We start from the raw sequence: 23,377 nt of genomic DNA on the forward strand, positions 1-23,377 counted from the left end.
GCAGTAATGAGAATTCCTAGAGCCTGGCATGGGTGATGAGGCTAGGGCACTTCTAAGGAATGCTCTCTTGTCAGGGGAAAATAACTACAGGGGGTAGGATAATTTCACCACTGAACAATTTTGCAGGTGATGCAGAAGTGATGAAAACAGTCCTCTTGTAAATGTCAAGAATCCTGTGAATCAAAGAGCTTTCAGTCTAATAGGTGGGAATACGACACGCATACAAATAACTATACTTTGATAGAATACTGTTAGGTACGTAATAGGTCAGTGAACTGACACACTTAGGGGAGATCATCTTTAACTAGGAGGATCACAGCAGGCTGCACAGAAGGAACAAAACCAAGCTGGGCCTTAAAGGGAGGATTTTAATAGTTTGAGATGGGAGTAGGAGTGGAGACATGGGCCTGAGAATATTTTCAGGAGGTAGACTATCAGAATTCATCCAAGCTAGAGGTCAGGATGGCAACGGGAGGAGAGGGGAGATTGAGAGGGGGCCACTTTGTTGCCTCTGGAACATAGAGTATGGAGAAGATTTGTGTGAGATAAGGCAAGAAAGATAGGCTGGAAATTTTGTGTGCCATAGCACAAAGAAATCTGAATTTTATTCAGCAGCCAATAGGAAACCACTGAAGGTTCTGAAGCAGAGGAACAACGTGATGAAACTTCTGCTAAGACGGATGTTGTTTATGGGTATTATTTAAAATCATCTCTTGCTATTTCTACGGCTGAGATTAACAGGTATTCTCACTACAGGTTACCGTCTTCCTTACCCAGCGTGTACTCAGAGATTGCAAGATGCTTACTATATGTTTAATTTATGCAAAAATTAAAGCCAAGAAAGCCCAGAGTTCCCACCAATAGTTTAAAATAGTTGTGTGCTTGGGGGCTGCAAGGTGATGCAGTTGAGAGAGCACCAGTCCTGGAGTCAGGAGGACCCAAGTTCAAATCTGAACTCAGACACTTGACACTTAACTAGCTATGTGACCCTGGGCAAGTCACTTAACCCCACTGCCTAGCCCCCCCCCCCCCAAAAAAAAGTCGTGGGCTAGTAATTAAAGCTTGGTCCTTATTTTTCCCATGTCCATCCTTAGGGGTACTTTTGAAAAAAGTCTTGCAGACACATCCTCCTCCCATTTCTCTGGGCAAGATCACATTTTATATCCATTTTACAGAGGAAATAACTGAGGCTGAATGGGGAGTAGCATGCCAGAAATCAGAGATCTTTTCCCTACACCATGCTGCTGCAGGGGTAAAAACCATTTGCAAGCTCAGGGATACAGAGAGATGTACAATATTGGGGCGCGTAGCTGCCCTGCATTCCTGACTTCCTCTCAGCGTCTCTTTTTCGACTGCCTCGGTAACCCTCTCTTGATTCATTCCTATTTTTCACATCTTCGTTCTAAGTGGTTCACTCCTGTGGTGTGACTATATGAGGTCTCCCACACAAGTCTTTTGGCCTCTGTGCCTTCACACTCCCTCTTCATTACTCTAAGAACAGAGGAGCATAGTGAGACCCATCTGGACTGCCTGGGGTTGGGGAGCGAAACTGTGCTATCTGAAAAAAGGCTCAAGTCTTCAGTGTAGGGGTGGGAGGCTGCTGAGACATGACTGGCCTAATGCTGGCCCTTTCCATCCACGTGACAATAAATTGTTAATGGCTACTCCACTGGATTTTCTTTCTTTCATCTTAAAGGGCTAGAACCTGAAGTAGAGACCCACAGGTCCTGTTAAGATTTCAGATCAAATGAACGATCGTGCCCTTGTCTACTAAAACTGCAAACCGTGAGCTGGGCCTCTATCTCTTAAATCTGTCCCACCACCAAACAGTCCCGGGAAGGCCCAGGCTATTGGCCCCCACTGCATCTGCAGCACACTCCACACACTGGTGGCCTTTACAAACAATACAAAAACATTTATTGCAAAAGATCAGTGGTTCAAATCAATTTGTATTAGGTTATAAAGTCAAGCTCCATGACCTAGGGCAGGTCCTAAGCTGCACCTGCCCTGAGAGGGGCTCAAGATCAACAAGGCACCAAAGGAAGTCCTTGGTTACCTAAGTCACCAAGCCCAGGGGAATGCTGTCATCCCAGGCCTCCCTGCAGAAGCGCCGCTGTGGCCCTGGGAGGGGCTCGGCCGTCTGGCGTTGAACGGTAGTGCAGCACGGAGGGCCTTCACTTCACGTTTCTGACTTTAGCAGGCGACTAGTCCAGTTCATTTTGATTCCATAAAGAACAGGCCCAGAGTGAAACACCCAAGAAACCCATTGTTTCCTACAGATGCTGGTGTAAAGAATTTTCCCTAGTGTGTGTTACCTCTGCTGGGTATGTTTTGGAATTTATGGTACAAAGTATCCAATGTGTATAGTTTAAAACCACCAAATTCTGTGAGCAACTTGCCCCCCATCAATGCACTGCTACACACGGGGCCTGCTGCTCATCAGAAAGATACTGGGAACCGTGCTCTCTCTCCCAAACTTAGCCATGGAGTCTCTGAAGCCCAGCTCCCCCCCAGGGACTGAGTCCAAGGGGCTCCTACAGGCCAAAATCTCTAAGACAAAGAAAGCTTCCTGAATTAGGATTTGGGGGCAGAAGAGGGTCTGAGGCAGAGGAGCCAAAGCAGCAGTCACCAGGACACCCCCAAAGTCCAGTGCCAGCCTGGAAGTTAGTATAATCTAAGTGGCTGCAAGCAGGGGAAGAGTCAGATCGGCAGTGTCTCTGTGGAGTTAGGTGTTAGGATCTTATTTAAAGAGATGCTGCTATCTGACCAGGAACAGAAGAGTTTCCGTATCAAGTTAGGCAAAGCTGGAGGAGGGACAGCAGATTTATCACCTGCTTCAGAATCTCCCAAAGGTATCAGCATTGCTCAGTCATCCTGGGGGTTACCTTATTTCCTTTCTCAAGACCCTCAGGGGCTCCTGCCAGCTTGGCTAGATGGAGATGCTCCTGGATAGAGGTAAGCGGTCCACCTCCCCCAACCTAACAAAGCAGCCCCAAACCCCATATGCCTTCTAGGAGGATATCTCAACAGAAATGGATTCAGTTGGCCCTACAGTAAAGTGAATGGCCTCCTGCTTAGCCTGGAGGGCTGGGCAGGGCCTAGAAAGGCTGTCTTTAGAGAAGCTTTGCCCAAGGCTGTGAACCCAAGACAGGGAAGAGGCAGAACCTGTTTGAACTCGGAGAGGCTCCTTGTACTAAGCCTTAGAGCAGATCTGCACAACTTGGCAGTAGGTAGGGGCCAAAATTAAAACAGGCTAAAATTCCTGGGGCTGCAGATAGGTTAGACTTGAGATAGACTGACGATGGTTGGTTGCCACGGAGACAAACAGGAGAGTGCTCAGTGGCAACCCTACAAGCGGCCAGTGGGCCGTATGTAGTGCAGGCCTGCCTTAGAGAGAAGCACCCCTCCACCCTACACCCAAGCCAAGGGAGTGGAGACACACCAAGAAAGCGAGATTAATGCTATCAAAGGTGTAATGAATTAGGCTTCCCCTGAATTACCTTTCCTAACTGTTCCTTATTCATAAGGAACATGAAAAAAATCTGAGAGACCGAGGAAGGCACCTGGAGAGAGACTTGGGACCAACGACTCCAATTCTTGTCTCCACAAGAGGAGGAAACTGCACTTCTGGCCTATGCTTAGGTCAGTGTGGAGAACACGCGAGAAGTAGAGCTTTCTTGGATTTTAATTTCTTCAGTTGGTTTCTTAAGGAGGAGGAAGAAAAACCAGGGGAAAAAACCAGACATCGTCTGCTGAAGAATTTATGCTTCTCTCTTGTATCTCAGCTCATAAAACCGGTCTTTAATGGTCTGTTCATTCTCACGCCGTGTCGGTCCCAGCCAGATCACCTGAGCAGTTAGGACATTCTCCTTCACTTTTTGCTTTGACAAAGACACTGGGCCAGGCCATTCTTGATTCGTGGGCCCAGTCAGCAGCACATAAGAGGCATGGTGGTTCTGCTCAAATAGCACTATGGCAGGGGAGACACAAGGGGTCAACGGTCTCTCTAGGGTTACTAGAATACCAGCCCTCCCACCCTTGCACCAAAGGATCTACACCCTGGAAAGCCCACCACATCTCAGGCTGCTACCAATTAAAACCAAAGCGGGGATGAGCATCCAGGTCCCTTGAGTAAGGGTTTCCACTTACCATTAAAGGCCACAATGTTCTTGGTAATGTTGGTGAGTTCCAAAAAGATATTGGGAAAAGTGGGGTGGAACATATACAGGTTTTTCTGCAAGTCAACAGTTTCCTACAGAGAACAAAAATGAAAAATCATGGATAGTTAATGTGCTTGGTGTACATCCTGATACACTCGGGACTCCTGCACACCTCTTGTGGGCCACCCCACCCTGGACCTCCCCACCAAGGGATCAGATAATTTGGCTAGAAGGAACCTTAAAGATCATCAACCCTTTGATTGTGAAGAGGAAAGAGGCAGAGTTGGGACCTGAACCCAGCTCCTCCAGCTCCAAAGCTCAGTTTTGACCTGCTCTTTCCTCCTACCATCTGGTTAGTGGTGCTCCAGAAGAAGAAGGCAGAACGTCGGTCTGCTGTCTTTACAGTGGCTGACTTGGGGGTCCCTGCAAATGAATTCAGGGTGTAGCTCCAAAGGATGGCTCCCGAAGCAGCATCCACAATCAAGATCTGAAGGCAAAGGGAGACATGCTGGGGAAAGTGCCTACACAAGAGAACGGGAGGCAGCTGGTGGGGCTCAAGATGGAGCTGCCAACTAACTTCCAGCTGGAGATTTTACTGGCCTGTCCCAGGGATTGCCCATATGGAGCTTCTTATAACAGTGAACTCCGCCATGGTAGAGACCACATTTCCTTCTATCTGTTAAAAGTCTACCAACAGTAGAGCCCTGTGGAAGAGAAAAGGTTTGGATAATGATGATGGTAACCCTGGGAAGGAGGAGCTATTATTATCTCCATTTTATGCAACAACCCTGGGAAGTAGGTGCTATTATCACCATCTCCATTTTACAGCTGAGAAAACCAAGGCAGAAAGGGATTAAGTGACTTGTCCAGTGTCATACAGCTCGGAAGTGTCTGAGATTAGATTTGAACACAAGCCTCTATGACTCTAGTGCTTCATCCCCTGTGCCACTCAGCTAGCTGCCTGCCATAAGTTAAGATATGGTCTCCAGCCCCCGTGGGGTTTACCACATAAAAAGAGGATATGACATGTTCACAAATAATATAAAATAACATTTTAAGTGAATTCTGGGGAACAAGGAGTGAGCTGTGATTTCATGCAAGGTAGATGGGATTCCCAGGTGAAAGAAATTCCCTCCACCAATAACAGGTCAGTGCCTTCTCTACAGTTCAGTCTAAGAGCTGCCCAGAGGAGCACTGAGAGGTTCAATGACTTCCCAAGGTCACACAGTCTCGTCAATGTCGGAGGTGGGATCTGAACAGAGGTCCTCCTGGTTCTGAGGCCAGTTTTTCTGTCTGCTGCGCTGGGATGTCTTTCAGTAATTAGAGAGCTGGGAACAAAGGGGAGAGAGAAGGAGACAGGAAAGGAAAGCTTCCCAGAAGAAGCAGCATTTGAAAAAGTGGGCTTTAAATGATGAGTAGGAATTCAACAGGAGGATATAGGGAAGAGGGCATTCTGAGCAAAGGCCGGGCATGGCAAAGCAAAGGTTATGTTTACAAGAACAGACTATAAAGAGAAGTGATCTGAATGGCCAGGCTGGGAAGGGCCAGGTGGGCAACCAAGAAAGGTTTTCTGAAGAATCCCCAGCTTCAGCCCTGCATCACCAATGGCCTACTGGACATTTCAAAGTCAACATGGCCACAACTGACCTGGACGTGGGTTCAGGAAGACCAGAGTTTAAATCCCATCTCAGACATGTATCAGCCGTGTGACCCTAGGCAAGTCACTTAACCTCTGCCTGCCTCTTGATTCCTCAACAGTAAAATGAGGATAAAAATAGCAAACTACCAACCCAAAGTTGTTGTGAAGATAAAATGAGATGTTTGTAAAGTGCTTCATAAATCTTAAAGCACTATGTAAATGCTACTTATTATTAGTCACCTCCCTATTTAAAAAACTCCAGTCGCTCCCTATTATCTCCAGAATCAAGTATCACATCTTCCCTTTGGCTTTTAAAGCCCTTCATAATCTGGCCCTTCCCACCTTCTTACACCTCACCCCCGCTCCACAACACTCTGTGACTCATGACACCAGCTCCCTTGTTGTCATTCCCAGAGAATGCTCCTCTCCCAACCTGGGTGTCTGCAGGGACCGTCTCCCCTGCCTGGAATGTTCTCCTTCCCCATTTCCATGGAAGGTACTACAATTCCTCTACTCTCTCAGGTCCATAACCCTGGTGTTAGCCATGACTCCTCACTCTCGGTCACTCGACACATTTAATCATTTGTCTTATGTTTTCTGCCTCCATATCAGCCCTCTGCATCCAGGCCTTCTCTTACTTACACAATACCACCTTCTTTGAGGCCTCTGACCTAGATGATTATAACAGCTTCCTAACTGGTCTGCCCAATCCAAGTGTCTCTGCTCAAGTCTATTTTACATGCTGCTACCAAAATGATACACCACATGACTCAGTAACTCCAAGGGCTCCCTCCTGTATCTGGAAGCCAACACAAAGTCCTCTGTTTAGCTTGCAAGGCCCTTCGCTCCTTGGTTTCCACCTATTGGGCACCATTCCCTCTCCTGCTCTCTGTGATGCAGCCAGAGTGTTTCTCCTCTTGGTCCCTCCCATGCCACGGATGTCTCCTGTCTCCATGCCTTTGCTTGGACTCACCCCATGCCCTCCATCACTCAGACAACCATGTTCTTCTTCCTTCAAGGTGGGTCTGAAAAACCATCCTCTAAACAAAGCCTTTCCTGATTCCCCCTAACTTCTAGTGCCCTCCCTTCCAAACAACCCTGTATTTAATGGCTTAGTATTTATTCCATATACAGTTATATACATACACAGAGGCAGTGTGCTCTAATGCATAAAGTACAACTATGAGGACAGGAATACTTCGGAGCTGAGGTGGATTGAATTCCAACCTCTGATATATGATGCCCAGGTGACCCTGGGCAAATCACTTTAACCTCTCACTTCCCTGGGCACCTCTCTAAGATGGTAAGTTTCAGAGAAGTTCTACCATCTGTAATGGCAGAGAGAGTATCCTACACCAATAAGAACATAGATTCAATTAATATATTATTACGCTTCCATTTCTGCTGTTGTTCAGTTGTTTTCATTTGTGACAAACTATACTGGAGTGGTTTGCCATTTCCTTCTCCAGCTCATTTGACAGATGAGGAAAGTGAGGCAAACAGGGTTAAATGACTTGCCTAGGGCCACACAGCTACAAAGCGTGTATATTTATTATTTCCTTGCTAGTAAATATTGTTTTATTCTTTGCATTTGTAAAGAGAGACCATACGGCACCTGCCATCTGAGGACACTTCTGTCACTTAGTCCTCTGGTTTCTCCAACTCGGCAGCATGAAAGGTAGAAGAACCCTCACACCACCTGACCTTCGTGGATGTGCAAATGCTGATCTGGCAGCAGCAAGAGACACTGAGACCCACTGAGCCACCCGCAGGAAAGGACTTCTCACAGAGGTGGCTGCCTCTCTGCCCATCTCTGCTCGCCGCAAGAGGCAAGGCACCACAAACCCTACCTTTCCTGACCCTGGGTGGCCTTTTTGCCCTTTCTGCTTGGCACCCTCCTCCCTTCATCACCCAGGCCCCTCTTACGCCAGAAGCAGGTCTCTTATTCCTTATCCAAGGAATATACTGGGTCCCAGCTCACTCTGGCTGCCCAGACTTATCTGCCTCAAGCTTCAGAGAAAGACAGGACTGAGCAAAGGAGTTTGTTCAAACCTTTCTTTGTTCACCGGTTCCATTTTCAAGGACTATAGCAAGTGCACCTGGTTTGTAGTAGCCAAGGACTGGTTTTCTGGAAGGATAAGAGTAAGGAGATCAAAATGGAGATTCCTACAGAAAGTCACTGGAGTAACTAATATTCCAGGAACAAGCATAGCAGCTGATTCTCACAGCCAGCCTATACCGTTCACAGACAATTTAAAACAAACTCAGTGAATGTCAGAGCTTTCCCTGCAAAGAGGCAGCGCAAAGCTCTTCCTCATTCCTAAGCACATAGTACCCCCGTGGCAGTGGCAGGTTTAATGGACGCCGTGCCCCCTCCCCCACTGTGAGCAGCACAGTCTAATGGAAAAAGAGGCGGTGGTTTAGAAGATCCCAGCGCTACCCCTTCCTAGCTGGGTGACCTGCGGCCTAGCATTTAACAAGTCTCACTTCTCATCTATAAAATAAAATAATACCTTACAATAGGACTGTTTGTAAACAGAAGTGCAGAGCAAACAGAAGGCGATAGTGTTATTTTACAAGGTCTCCTCCCCTTAATAATCTAAGCTGCCCCTCTCTTCAGGAAGGAAGGAAACAAGCACATTATTATAAGTGCTTACTATGTGCTAGGCACTGAGCTGAGCTTTAAAATTATCTCATTTGATTCTTGCAACAACCCTAGGAGGTAGGTGCTATTATCCCATTATCATCATCATCACCATTTTACAGCTGAGGAAACGAAAGCAAACAGAGGTCAAGTGGCCTGCATTCAGCTAGTAAGCATCTGAGGCTAGATTTGAACCTGGGTCTCCCTGTCTCCAAGCCTAGCACTACCCAGCTGCCCTGGCATGAGAAGGTATTCCTGCTTTTTTGAACTATCTCATACACAGAACACCAGTCCCCTGCTTCAGAGGCCAACGATACCTCACAACTTCAGATGTGTTGAGGGTCCACTTCGAAATAAGCGTCTGCCCATCCAGCAGCTCACATGCATCTGATTTCACGAGGAGTATGTCTTCCCCTGCACTCCCAGGTACTTTCATCAGGTAACGGATTGTTCCCCAGCTGAGTATAAATGCAGAGGGAAGGCCCAATAAGACAACAGAGAGGTTTCTTGGGAGGAAAAACACATTAGTTCTATAACTAGATCAAAACGTTTCCAATTCTGACAAAACTGAATTATGAAAGACAGAGGTGCTCATTCTGGTGAGAGGGACTGGCCAACCAGAGACAAGAAGAAATTTGGCTTTTCCATGTTTGCTCCCCACCTCTGGAGGCAATTGTCTGTATTATCTCTAATCATATAGTTACCTCCTTATTTTAGTTATTCCTCTTCTAAAACATTTGGAACACTGTCCTCTTTTTTAAAAAATTTATTTATTTTATTCTAAACCTGCAAATAATACTGCTTTGCCAGTTTATTTTGCTCAATTTGGAAAAGAAAAAGGACTAATTTTATACGGAAAACAAGGGACTTATCCCCTTCACTACTCTTCTCTATAATCCTTTCCTCTTCAACTACTATTTTCAATCAACAAGCATTTATTAAGACCAGGCACAGGATCTGATCACGCTATCCCGGACCTTTCCAGACTCGGCAAGTATTTTACCCGGTAGACAAGCTCTGAATGCTGGTACAGGAGGTTCTTCCCACTGACTCCAACTCTTGGGCTTCTCTCCATCCTCCCCTCCATATCACTGCACTTTTATTCTATGCTCTCTTCCTTCAGTGCCTTTTGCTCACACTTTTTCCAATATCTATAATGCCCTCTGTCTCCTCCCCCGATGGGTGTGATCTTTCACCCAATTTCATAGCATTTTATACCCCTCTTATTCATATTAGATATATGTGTGACCATGCCTTAGCACAGCCATGAGACTCTTTAAGTTCTTGATCACTGGGAACACGTCTCTTCTATCTTCCTTTGTGCCTAGCACTGCACACAGTAGGCACTTAGTATTTGCTAAATGGTCAATTCTTCTTTATTTTTCTGATTTTTATCTCTGCTTTTGTTTGTTCTTAATTCCTTAAGCCTTGACTATGATACGTAACACCAAGCCTCTTCCCTTTAAACTCTTTAACATTTTTAGTCTTCTCTGTGGTCTTTTACATAGGCTTTTACATAGGCCTCCATATATACCAAAATACAGAAGCACTTTTTGTGCTAATAAAGAAATGAAAGCAAAGGAGATGCCCATCAACCAGGGAATGGTTAAACACTCTATGGTACATGAAGATACCATAAAGTAGGACTTCTTAACCTTTTTGGGGTCACGGACCCTACCCTTTCGGCACTCTAATGAAGTCTATGGACAATGGCTCAGAATCATGTTTTTAAATGAATAATATAAGCTACAAAGGATTTCAAGGGAAATCAATTAAATTGAAATATATAGTTATCAAAGTATTAAAAGGGCCAAATTCGTGGATCCCCAGGTTAAGAACCCCTAATGTAATGGAATACGATTATGCTGTAAGAAAAAATAAATATGACTCTAGAAGACTTATGTGAACTGGCAGGAAAAGAGAAAAAACAACAAAACAATCAAAACTAAATGTTATGGCATTGTAATGCCCAAGCCTGACCCTCATATGAGGAAGCACTTTCTTTCTTTGAAAAGGAAGAGACTTGGGGTATGGAACACTTTATTATAATGTCAGACTTTTTCAATGTGCTAGTTAGTTTTACTGAACTGGTTTTTCCTTTTTTTTTTTTTAAACCAGTCATAATGGATGGCTGTTTGGGAATATGAGGGGGAATATACTGTGAAATATAGGTGAAATAAAATAAAAGTTACCAGTAGTAATTTATTTTAAAAACATTTGCATGAGTCAATTACTTTTTTCAGCAGGGAGTTCCCCTCCTCCACAGAGGAATGGAAGTGCAAGAAAATATGACTGTATACAAAATGAACCTGTGAGAAGGAGGTATTCTGTGGGTAGCATTGTCAATCATTATCTTCCAGTAAGGATCTTCCTCAAATTTGTTCTTTTTTCCAGTCATTTGCTCATAAAGATCCTTCAGAGAATATCCATAGAGGGAAGATGCTGCGTAAGACAAAAATGAATCAAAGGTCTGGGTCTAGGCAGTGGCTCACAAGATGCAGGGCTAAAGAATACCAATCTTCTACCAAAGCTCACGTACCAAACTCTTAAGGGTCTTTGGATTGGGAAGCACAACATGTGTTCTAGGCAACATGGAAAAGTGGACTTAGCAGTCAAAAGGCTTGGGTTGGAGTCAGGGCTTTTATACCTACTAAAGTGTGATTATGAGCAATTAATTTTTTCTTCCGAGTCAATTTCTTTCTCTATAAAATGGGAAGAGTAACCCATTTTGATGGGCTATTGCAAGAAAAGTGTTTTGGATTAAGAGAAACTATTATTATTATTTTCCCTCCAACAGTCTTTAAAGAATTTGTATAGAATTTGCATAAGAAGAATTCAGGGGATCTTTTTGAGAAATTGTCAGACGACCAGCAAAGATGGCAGAGTACGAAGAAGTAGTATGGCTGAGCTTTCCCCCACAACCGAATGGGAAATCCAGAAAAAACTTAAAAACAAAAATAATTCTGAGTCATTTTTCCAGCCCAGGTTATCACTGGGACACAGGCAGAGAAGTCTGCAGACTCTGGGATGGGGTATAGCCAGGAATGGCCAAGTAGCATTACAGGCTAGACCCTGGAGGAAGGCCATATGTGACTGTGCACCAGGGCAATAAGGAATAGAAGTGGGATCCAGGGCAGATTGAGAAAGGAACCTATAACTAGGGGCGGCATTCCAGGATAAGCAGTTGTAGGATGTAGGCTGTGCACCGAGTGTGGAGTAAGTACAAAAAGCATGTAGCAGCTAAGTGGCTCTGGTCCCAGGATAGGAGCAGGATCTTAGATCTAGCCCTCAGTCCAGTCTGAAGCCTGCAGTGGAATAATGAGGACAGTAAACCCAAACCAAAGGGGAGTTTGCAGTTCTGTCACTCAGAATCCACAGAGTTTTCCAGTTGGTTGATGGTGCAGTCTAGCAGGGAACTCCAACCAAGGGCAGGCACACAGCTGAATGGTCATACCTAAGCCAATGTAAGAACTTGCAGAACTCAGACCAAGAGGCCAAGCATTCAGACTTACTCTAGATCAGACCATTTTGAGAGCACTCAAAGTTAGAAAGTCCCTGGCCTTCAAAGGAAACTGAAGTTCCCAAGAGGTGGAGATAAAGAAGGACAGAAGCATGGAGAGTGGAGAGGTCAAGCTGAGAATGGTAATGTGTAGTGGTACAGTTTGAATTTCCAGAAGCCATTTCAGAGCCTTGAATATAGAAGGATACAACAAATGTCTGTTGAATTGAATTAATGGATGAGAGATACTGCTGACAGAGAATAAAAAGATAAGGCACTGGAAGTAATGCAACATTAGACAAGTCACTTAACCTCCTTCATTCTCACTTCCCTCACCTCTAAGATGGGGGCGCTGGACTAGGCGGGTTCTGAGGTCCCTTCCAGACGCACTTCTGCAATCCCGAGACGCTAGGAATCTGAGTGAGTGATAGGATGGTTCACAGTTTTCACTTCTGTGATCCTAAGACGCTAGGAATCTGAGTGAGTGATAGGATGGTTCGCAGTTTTCTCTGGTAGAGTTGTCTGGATAAGACTATGGTCAGAGGGGTTATTACATAGGGGTTATTCAGAACTGAAGATTAGCAGGGTAGGAACAATGGAAGGTCAATGGAGCAAGGGACTGAAGGGTATAGGAGAGAGCACTCTTGAAATAGTTAAGTCAGGACTATGTAGAGAAGAAAGTGAGATTGGACCTGGGCCAAATGGAAAAAGAGAGTGCCAAGAGACTGAAGGTCATATTGAGGGTGAAAAACAAGCCTGGGAAAAATAAAGGAGAGGGAGAGGAAGAAAGAGAGGAGATTATGGTTAGAGAGAGGAATTTCAGCATTGGGGATCTGCTAATGGAGTGTCTTTGAAAGACAGGGAGGTCTAAGCTGTGACCACCCTGGCCGCTGGCTAAAGTAGAACAAAAGTGGAGGTCACAGTACGTGAAAAGTTCAAGAAACAGAAGGACAGAGTATTTGAAGGATACTCAGACATGATGTTTTACTTGTCGACACATTTTCAATAAAGAAAAGATAATATTCTTAAAAAAAAAGTTAGAAAGTCCCTAGCCTAAGCTATTATCGAGATCCTGGAATAACATACCTAAGAAAGCAGCAGCTGGAGGACCAAACGGACACAAAGCAGGATTGAAAGACAGCCCAGCCATTCCCTTCAGAAGCACAAACAACTCGGCCCTAAGGCAAAGTCCAAAGTTAGACTGGAAGAATAAGCAAACAAAAAAGGAACCTCATCATAAAGAACTATCACGGTGATAGAGATGCTCAAGACACAGATCTAGAAGAGAGTGACTCCAAAACATCTACAAGCAAGCCTCACAGAAAAACATAGCTTGGATACAAGGTTAGCTAGAATTCCTGAAGAGATGAAGCAAGAGTTTGAAAAGACCTAAAAATGATTTTATAAATACAATGAGTATACTAGAGGAAACAACTAGAAAAGAAGTAAGAGTGGCAGGGAGAAAAATTGGAAAAGAAATGATAGCTATAGAAGAATTGGAAAGATAATCAACAGCCTGGCAAAAGAAGTGTAAACCCTCACCCAAACAAGAGACTTCTTGAAAATTAGAATGGACCAAAGAAAAGTAAATGACTCCATAAAGCAACAAGAAATATTAAAACAAAGCCAAAAGACTGAAAAAATAGAAGGTATAAGGTATCTCATATCAGAAATTTACCTGGAAAAAACAACAAGGAGAAGCAATTTAAGAATCACAGGACTGCTTAAAAGCCATGACCAAAAAAGGACTAGATATCATATTAAAAAAAAAAAACCACAATAGAAAATCACTTAGAACTAGAGAGCAAAGTAAGACTAGAGAGAATCCCCTGTTTACCTCCCTCAGAGAAACACAAAAATGAAAACTCTCAGGAACATCACTGCCAAAATCTAGAGCTTCCAGGTCAAAGCAAAAATCCTGCAAACAGCCTAAAAGACAGGATTCAGGTATTGTACCAGGATCACACACAATTAGCAGCCCCTCTGTGAAGCAGTAGAGACTGGAATATTCCAGAAGGCAAAGGATCTAGGTTTATAACCAAAAATAATTTACTCAACAAAACTGAGTATAATCATACAGGGGAAAAAAACAGGCCATTAATGAAATTAAGCATTCCTGATGAAAAGATGAGAGCTGTGTAGACACAGGAGTCAAGAGAAGCATAAAAGGGTAAGCATGAACAAGCAATGAAGGGCTAAATGAGGATGACCTGATTACGTTCTAACAAGATAGATAAGGTTTTCCTCAAAACCTTGTTGTCATCAGGGATTACAGAGAAAGCTTAAAAAGACAGGGGTGGGGGGGGACGGGACGGACAGACACAGACTCAGAATGTTTCTTTAATGTTTTGATGCTCTTAAAATAAGAAAGGAAAGGGAGGGGAAAAGGAATACACTCAAGGGGAAAAGGTGAGGAAAATTAACTGACATAATTTGGGTGCACAAGTAAAATACCATACAAATGAAGAGGAAGGGGTGAGGGAAGCCAGTGACACTCAAGCCTCATTTTCATCTAAACTGGTCAGAGGAGGGAAGAAAACACATATGGAGTTGGTTGTAGAAATACACGTCACGCAACATGGAAGAGGAAGGAAAAGGAAGAAGGGAAAGGGAGGCTAAAAAGGAGGACAGATTAAGGGAAGGATAAGTTCTAAGCTAAACAAGCTGTAACTAAAGAAGTGTCATCTCCAAATTGAGAGCACAGAGTTTTAAAAGCAAAGAGAGAGAGGAACCTATGACTGGCCTCTGGACAAGAGGAAGAGAGAAGGGGAGCAGGGAGCAAAGGCTGAATGTGACAAACCTAAAACTCTGGCATGGAGAACGTGCCTTTTCTTACCACCCTCTTCTTCATAAAGGGGGAGAGGGAAACTCTGATCAATATAACACCTAACCAACCAGAGGACCAGGATGAAACATCCCACCATCCTCCTGATGGAGAGGTGTTAGATTTAATGTGCAGAGTAAGACACCCATTTTTACAGAGCCAATGTGGGCATTTGTTTTGCCTAACTATGCATATTTCCTACAAGAGATTTCCTTTTCTTTTTCTCAATGGGGAGGAGGGGAGAGAACATTATAAATGCTTGTTAACCAAAAAAAATTTTTTAAAGAGAGGTCCAGTACAAAGAAAAAAAATACCGGAATGAAAAATAATGTAGTAGGCTCCAGTGTTTGTGACATGCATGACATAACCAACATCTCCTTCTAGATTTAGGCGGCTCACGAAACCAACTTGTTCACCAGTACTGCTTGAAAAGAGGTAACTTTTAATCTGGAAGAAAAAGAATCCCCCCCCCAAAAAAATATATCAGGACAGTGCAGTTATTCTCGTGCCACTGAAAAGTTAGGTGGAACAGTGGATACAGCACTGGGTCTGGAGTCAGGAGACCCAAGGCCAAATCCAATGTCAGCACTTAGCACTGTGAAAAAACTGCAGGTTTGGAAAATCTTTCTTATTTAAGAGTTCCACCTCGTAAAGATTTCCCTCAGAGGCCTGAAACAGAAATGGAACTAGGCTAAAAAAAATACAAACATTGAAATTAGCCACCGTGGTAGATGTGTAAATGCTTCGGCAAAGGAAGGGGCACATTTCAGAGGCAGTTATCCTGCAAAATTTGAAAGAAGAAAGAAAAAAATATTATCTGTCTTTACCCCCTGCAGAGCCAGACAACCTCCACCTCCCCCTGCTGTCTATGAACAGGACCCTGAGCCTTAACTCAAGAATCTGTAACTAAAGGAAGACAAAAGAAAGTGGAAGAAAAACACAAAGGAGAAAATAAAGGAGGGTGTGTGTGTGTGTGTAGGAATAAAGAGAAACCCAGGAATTTACAGCTGGTTTTGACTAAAGGCCACTGAAATAGTATAGAAATAATATTTGTAAAGTGCTTAGCACAGTGCCTAGCACATACCAAGCACTATATAAATGCCAGCTACATTATTATTCTAATGTCAATTTACTCTGGAGCTGTAGGCCTGTGGGTTCCAAACTCAAATGAGTCAGGACTTAGTTTACTGATGGAGTAGTAAGAAACAATTGTATCTGGAAAGGGAAGCAGGGAGGGGGACAGAGGAACCCCACAATATGGCAATAATGTTTTCCATCGCAGAAAACGTATCTCATTGCTTGGAAGAGAATTCCTTCTCTTCCACCAAAAAGTATGAAAGAAATGTTTGTACCTCTCTCCCCGATTTGAGGAAGAGTAGCAGGTCTTGAACCTCATCATCAGTCACATCAGGTATATTCAGGAAGGGGGTCAGTATTGAGGTATTAACTCCAAAGCTCGAAGGCAGTTTCCACAGTATTTCCCCTTAAGAGAAAAAAAAATGTATTAACGGTGAGCAATGGCTTTAAAAATCAACTCTTTCTTCAAAAATCAATATTCTAAGAGACCCTAAGATTTCTGAGTGGAGATTTCACAGTGCCAGTAAATGCTTGTTAAATTGAATTCAATTTCAGGACTTGCTGGTCCCAATTTCAGTAACAAATGATGATTACGTTTGTATAATATTTCACACTTTTCAAAAGGGCTTTCCAAACATTAATTCTTATCTGAAAGGCACAAGAGTCAGTTAAGCATTTCTTAAGCACCTACTCTGTGCCAGGCATTGTGCTGGAGCTGGGGTATGAAGGAAAGCAAAAGACAGGCCTTGCCCTTGAGGAGCTACCAGTCATTTAGAGGAAACAACATGCCAACTACTACTTACCAACAAGCTAGAAACAGAAGGAAGCACCAGAACTAAGGGGGCTGGGAAAGGCTTCTTGAAGAAGCTAGATTTCAGATGGGACTTGAAGGAGGTCAGGAAAAGCCACAAGGCAGAGAAGAGGAGGGAGATCTGTGGGCATGGGGGACAACCAGTCAAAAGGCTTGGAAAGCTGGGAAATGGAGTGCTGTGTGTGAGTGAGGAACAGCAAGGAGGGCAGTGTCATTGACTCCCTGAAGAACCCTCAAGTAAACCAGATGTAAGAAGACCGCAAAGGTGGGATGGGGCTAGGCGGAATGCCAAATGAGACTTTATATCTGATCCTAGAAGTGATAAGGAGCCACTAGAGTGTGTGTGTGAGTGAGTGTGTGTGTGTGTGTGTGTGTGTGTGCATGTGCACACACAAAATAATCAGACCTCTACTTCGGGAGAACCAATGTGACAGCTAAATGGAGAATGGCCTGCAGCGGAGAGAGACCCGAAACAAGAAAGCCCGACCAGAAGCCTCTCATGACAGGCTAGGAGGGAGGTTACGGAGAGATAAAACAAAGCAACTGGGAACAGAATGGATAGGAGGGTGAAGAGCTGAGGAGGACACCTTGGTTTCCCGCTTGGGAGCCTTTGGAGGGAAAGAGAACCAGTTCTGTTTTGGACAGGAGTACAAGATATCTACAGAACATCCATTTCCAGATGTCCAATAGTTAACTGATCTATAGGAATGGAGGTCAGCAAAGAGGTTAAGGCTGGATAAGTAAATTTGAAAATCATCAGGATAGAGACAGCAGAGCCCTGTGGGACACCCAGAGTTGACCTAGGGCATGACCTAAATGAAGGTCCAGCAGAGGAGGCCGAGAAGGAGCATTCAGATAGGCAAGGGAGAAGCAGGAGAGAGCAGGGACTGACTGGAGAGGGTGGAAGGTGGGGATCAGAGAGCTCCTCCTAGATCCTCCATTTAAGGACAGGGCCCAAGACGTTCATTTCATAATCTCCCATGAGGCTGCAGTATTTCATCCTGTCCCTGCCTCAGTACCTTTTCTCTCTCTGATCCCACTTCCCCATTCCTGCCATTTTTTAGCTTCTATTTAATTTTTAATGTGCTGTCTTGTCTCCCCCCTAGTTAGATTGTGAGCTCCTTGAGGACAGGGATTGTTTTTAGCTTTTCTTTGTAAATACAGAGGTTAGCATAGGACCTAACACATAGTAGGCCCTCAAATGTTTGTTGACTGACTAGAGGTTCAGTGTATGCTCATCAAGATAAACAGGGAAAATAACACATATAGTACTTAGCCTTTATAGAGTTGTGGAGAAAGCACTTTGTAAACTGTAAAGAGTTATTTAAGTGTAAGCTATAATTATTATTCTTGGTGATCTGCAGACAAAAAGCTAGCTATTGGTATTATAACCATTTGGATCTACTGAATTTCTCAGGACAAAAACCTTGATACTAAAACTCTTGTTCTAATCCTAAATCTCTTTACTCACATAATTTTCCTTTCCCACCCCATAAAATTTCTTCGTTCCCTGAAATTATTTCTACTTCTTGCTCTTTTCTTCTCTTTCATACTCTGTAAGCTACAATTAATAGGGAAGTTCTGAATCAGCTATTCACACAGGGAATATTGTGGAGCCTGAAAACATGCTCATCTATCTCTATCCTAAAGGCCAAGGAGTTTGCAGTCTCACTTTTAGGTTTATTTAGCTGATTTCCCCAAAATCAGAACAATAAATGCTCTCCAATATTTATTTTATCAACTTGTTTTAAATAGTCAATCCCAAACCATTCTTATCTCATATTTGCTGACAAGCTATTCTTATCCCATGTTTTAGAGGTACAAAGTCAACTTCCTTTCCTTTCCAGATGCTTTCCTGGACTTGAGTCTATTTTACAGGATCCATCTATAATTTGAAGAGGGGACTCACACAGCCAAATTTTAGTATAGGGGTCAGTGGCCTATAGCATGCCTACTAAAGGTGCTCAATGGCCAAGGTTGTATAAGGAAGTACACACAGGCATGCATGTGAGAGAAGAGCTTGTCCTGCTACCCTCTTTCTCCTTCCTATTTCTACCAAATCTAAGACTTCCTAGGGACTATCTATGATTTATTTTACTAATAGGTGCAACCAAGAACTAAGGCAACCCCAAAATTGTCTCTGCTGAAGAGCTCAACCCCGTAGGCTGGGTAGGATCAATTTGAGGTCATCATGAAAAAGAAACAAAAAACTCACATTGGCAATGGTTTCTCCTTCACAAACCAAGGGCGACCCACCCAGGGAGCACCATAACTCCTTTGCATCTGGGTTTAGATTATATAAAGAATATATTCCTGGCACACAACATCTTAAATTACGTTGAATAAATGAAGTCATAGCATGGTTCTTTTAAGAGGGTGCTGACCCCTTTTTAGAAATTTAATTAAAAAATCTACAACATAAATCTTTGAAGATGAAAATGTTGTCTTTTTTTGTCATTTTCTCCCCTCTGACGTCTAGATCAGCACTTCTTAAACTGTAAGTCACAACCCTATGTGGGGTTGTATGGGATTGTGAAAAATTCAGCAACAGTAAATGGTTTCTGAACACACAATGACCAAAAATTAATTAAAAATCAAGCACGTAATGAATCTGAGGTGTTTCTAGCACTGCTTGCCCATGCTGCATCAAACAACTTCACTGCACCTTTGTTTCTGAACACAAAGCATGCACACCTTGCACTGTGCATACCCTCAAGCCACATAACACCGAGGAATGCCGCTTAAACGTGAAAAGGGGGTCGTGAGTGGAAAAAGTTTAAGAAGCCCTGATCTAGAAGATGCCCAACACAGCAGGTACCTAATAAACAGTTAACTGGAACTGTCAAGATTTTGACTCCATTGGATGCAATCCTCCCACGACGTCCCCAAACTTCCCTAAAAGACCATGAAAGTTTAGCAGAGAAAATATAAATATGTTCCACCTGTTTTTCCTACCTGTGGAAGAATCAACTGCAAGGAAAGAATTATATTTCCCCACAATGAAGCAGCCTGAGAGTGGGGGTGGCCCCTTGGTCGTCTGGTGATCAAAACATTCCATGTTGGCCACCTCCTGAGCTACAGGCTTCTCCCAGAGCAGGCTGCCATTGGCGCCAGACACCGCGGCCAGAAAGACGCATGGAGAGAAGCCTAGGAGAGGAAACCCAAAGTCACCGTCGGCATACACACTTGTGTTTGTTACTCGGTCCATTTGTTAGAAGGAGCACTATAATTACCTCTTAATCCCCAGGTACTTCTGATTTTCCTTTTTAAAGTGGAGTCTTTACAGGGTTTAGATCCTGCCACATCAAACTCATGCATTGTTTCCCCTAGAGCCTTCATTCATTGGGAACATTCCCCAAGATTCTGACCTTGCTTCTTTCTCTCTGAACTCTGTCCACTGGCAATTTTATCCAAAGGATTTAGAGCTAGAAGGAGCTTTAGAAATTAATCTATTCTAGTTCTCTAATTTTACAGAACGAATCTGAGGTGCAAAGACATTACATGGCCAACACAAGGTCACACTGCTGGAACATAGCCAAGCCAGGATTCAAATTCTAGTCTTCTGACGCCAGGGGTAGTGTTCTTTCAATTACACCATGCTGTTTGTGGGCTACATCGCTTCACTACCACTTCCACGCAAATTACCCTCAAGTCTGTATCTTTGGACCCGTATTTGGGGGGGTGGATTAGGCAATGGAGCGAAGTGACTTGCCACAAAGCTAGTACGTATTATGTGTCTGAGGCTGGATTTGAACTCAGGTCCTCCTGAGTTTACGCCTGGTGCTCTATCCACTGCATCACCTAGCTGCCCCTCCAATATTCTTTCTTGAACACTGGTCACAAATTTCCAACCATACATCTCCACCTAGATGTTATGACTGAGGTTCTGACATTTCCATATTCCCCACACTTCCCAATTAACAATGATAGCAATCTCCCAGGCTAATAATAAGAATAGTAGCTAACGTGTATATTGCACTTACTATGTTCCAGGCACTGTGCTAAGTGCTTTACAATTATATACATAATATATTAATATTATATATGATATTAGTACATTATGTCAATATATGCTTTCCCCTAATTACATGTTAAAACAATTTTTAAACATTTTTTAAAAAAATGTTTAAAGTCTGAGTTCCAAATTCTATCCCTCTCTTCCTCCTCTCCCCTCTTCCTCAGATGGTAAGCAATCAGATATAAGTTACACATGTGCAGTCGTGTAAAAATTTCCACATTAGCCATTTTGTACAAGACTCAAATAAAGAAAAAGAATGAAAGAAAGTGAAAAACAGCGCTTTACACTTATTATCTCATCTGATGCTCACAACAACCCTGGGAGGTAGGTGCTAGAATTCTTCCCATGTTTTTACAGATGAACAAACTGAGGTAGAGGTGAAGAGACTTCCCCAAGGGTCACACAACTACTGCCTGAGGATAGAATCCCCAGGCATCTTTGATTCCTCCTTTTTCCTTGCCACTGATTGTCACCAAGTCCAATAGAGTCTACTGAGGCAGCATGGCCAAGTGCATAGAGAGCTGGCCTCGGAGTAAGGAAGATCCGTGTTCTGCTTGCATGGCTGAGGGAGCTTCCTATCCCAATGAAATCACAGGGACCGTCCCTAGCCCTATCTCTGAATAGATTCCATCTTTCCTTTGTCTTTTCATCTGTCTCATCATTCTCACTCCTATGTCCGCCATTCTAGTTCAGGTCTCTGCTACTTCCAACCTGAGCTACCACAAAAGCCCTGCACAGGTCTTCCTACTCCAAATCACACTACCATTCAAAATTTATATTTTGGGTCATGTCTCTCCTTTATTCAAAAACCTTCAATGGCGCTTTATCCTAGATTATGTCCAAATTCAAATCGTATTATACTTAAACAGTCTAGGATTCCAGCCCCACTGCATTTGAATATCAGTATATTTTTCTAGCTCTCCCAAATATATATATTTTTTATTTTTTGTTCCAGGCAAACCTTATGTAAAATTGCCCCAACCAACATAATTTCTCACATTTTCATAATCATAACCAAGCCCTATACTAAAGCAGTAGTTCTTCACTATAATATCCTTCACCCAATCCCCTGAAACCAGACAATCTCAGGCACATTCCAGTCTAAACTTATATTCCCTCCATTCCCACCTAAAACTGGTCTGGGGGTTCTTAACTTTTTTTTGTAGCACAGACCTCTTTGTCAGTCTGATGAAGCCTATGGTCCCCTCCTTCTCTGAATGTTTTTAAAAGTACAAAATAACATAAGATAACAAAGGAAACCAATTATATTGAAATATAAAATTATAAATTTTTTTTTGAAGTTTACAGATTCCAGGTTAAGAATTCTTTCATTAAACTAAACTTCTTGAGGTCAGAAAAATCTCTCTATTTTTGTCCCCAGCCACAGTACCTAGGATCGTGAAATACACCAGAGGTGTCCAACTCATGGCCTGCAAAACTCTCAAGTGCAGTGTGAACTAGGTTAAAATGTAATTGAGTAATGTCTAACAAAATAAATAAAAATAAGCATACACACATAAATATGCATTTTTATTTTACAAATAAAACTGTAACAGGACACAGACAATGTTAATTTGCGGTTTTGTAAGTCAATAAGTGGTGCAGTGCTCCACTTCTATTTGAGTTTGATCACTGATCTACACATCTTAGACACATCAAATATTTGTCAAATGAACACATCATGTATGCCTCCTCTTTTTCCAGGCTTATGTGTCTTCAACTGATCAGCAGAAACACTGCTCCACAATCATTACTGACAAATTCAGCCAACTTATATACTAGGTGCCAAACACTTACTCTCTGGACTAATGTTTCTGCCAGAAAAAGGAAAGGAAGTTTTTGTATCTGATTATTCAGAATAATGCCTGAGAAGCCATTGTGGGTTCTCTTCCTTCTTCCTACCAACAAGCAAAATTACCTTCATCTGCGCAGGATATGTTAAAACTGCTGCTGCTGTTGCTGTCTTTATAAAGAAAAATAATATCTTGAACTGTGTCTTCGTTTATATCTTTAAATGCCATGAAGTCATAGGATACTGAAAAAGAGTAACAAGTATCAACAGCCATCCTTGGGTGAGCAGAGCACTGGTGAGGCCTCAGTGACCATTGGATTCATCCCCTCTTTATTTCACAGATGAGAACATGGAAGCCCACCAAGGGAGCCCAAGTGACTTGCCATCACCTGGGGAGTAAGTAATAAGTCGATATGAATAATGACTAGGTAATTAATATTCCCCTTTAGAATAATTTTTTGTCCCTTCTAAATTTACTGTTGCCCTTCTGTTTATTTAATATTTCATTATCCTCTTTTTTGTCACTTTCATTATTCATTAACTCTTTCCCTCCCCAGCCAAACAAATAAGTATTGCCAAGCAAAACAAATGTGTACATTAGCTGTGTTGAAAACATATGTCTCATTTCACACCTCTAAGTCTATTATCCCTCTGTGCAGAGGTGGGAAGAATGCTCCATCACTAGTCTTTTGGAGTCATGGCCGGTCATTTGAATTAAGCAGGTTTCTTAAGTCTTTCAAAGTTTTTCTTCATAAAATTGCAGTTGCTATTTATTTAAACAGTATTTAATTTTTTCCAATTACATGTAAAGACAGTTTTTAACATTCATTTTTATAAAATTTTGAGTTCCAAATTTTCTCTCTCCTTCCCCTCCTCCCTTTTTAAGATGGTAAGCAATAAGTTATTTATGTGC

The 23,377-nt window shown here is 42.9% G+C and overlaps 1 protein-coding gene across 1 annotated transcript in view; it reads right to left on the minus strand.

Annotated features, from left to right (window-relative positions):
- Positions 1 to 1,891: 1,891 nt before the first annotated feature.
- Positions 1,892 to 23,377, minus strand: part of LOC114043870 (protein FAM234A-like) — a 54,111-nt gene continuing 32,625 nt past the window's right edge. Inside the window, exons 3-12 of the mRNA XM_027863096.1 lie at positions 22,591 to 22,707; positions 19,610 to 19,801; positions 16,119 to 16,249; positions 15,081 to 15,213; positions 10,753 to 10,885; positions 8,761 to 8,901; positions 7,852 to 7,927; positions 4,507 to 4,647; positions 4,150 to 4,252; positions 1,892 to 3,970 (exon numbers count right to left, since the gene is read on the minus strand). Coding sequence (XP_027718897.1) covers positions 3,762 to 3,970; positions 4,150 to 4,252; positions 4,507 to 4,647; positions 7,852 to 7,927; positions 8,761 to 8,901; positions 10,753 to 10,885; positions 15,081 to 15,213; positions 16,119 to 16,249; positions 19,610 to 19,801; positions 22,591 to 22,707 — 1,376 coding nt within the window. The 3' untranslated portion in view covers positions 1,892 to 3,761. The remainder of the gene's footprint in view (positions 3,971 to 4,149; positions 4,253 to 4,506; positions 4,648 to 7,851; positions 7,928 to 8,760; positions 8,902 to 10,752; positions 10,886 to 15,080; positions 15,214 to 16,118; positions 16,250 to 19,609; positions 19,802 to 22,590; positions 22,708 to 23,377) is intronic.

Source organism: Vombatus ursinus, unplaced genomic scaffold (genome assembly GCF_900497805.2).
Source record: "Vombatus ursinus unplaced genomic scaffold, bare-nosed wombat genome assembly UNPS02014770.1, whole genome shotgun sequence".
Classification (NCBI taxonomy): Eukaryota; Metazoa; Chordata; class Mammalia; order Diprotodontia; family Vombatidae; genus Vombatus; species Vombatus ursinus.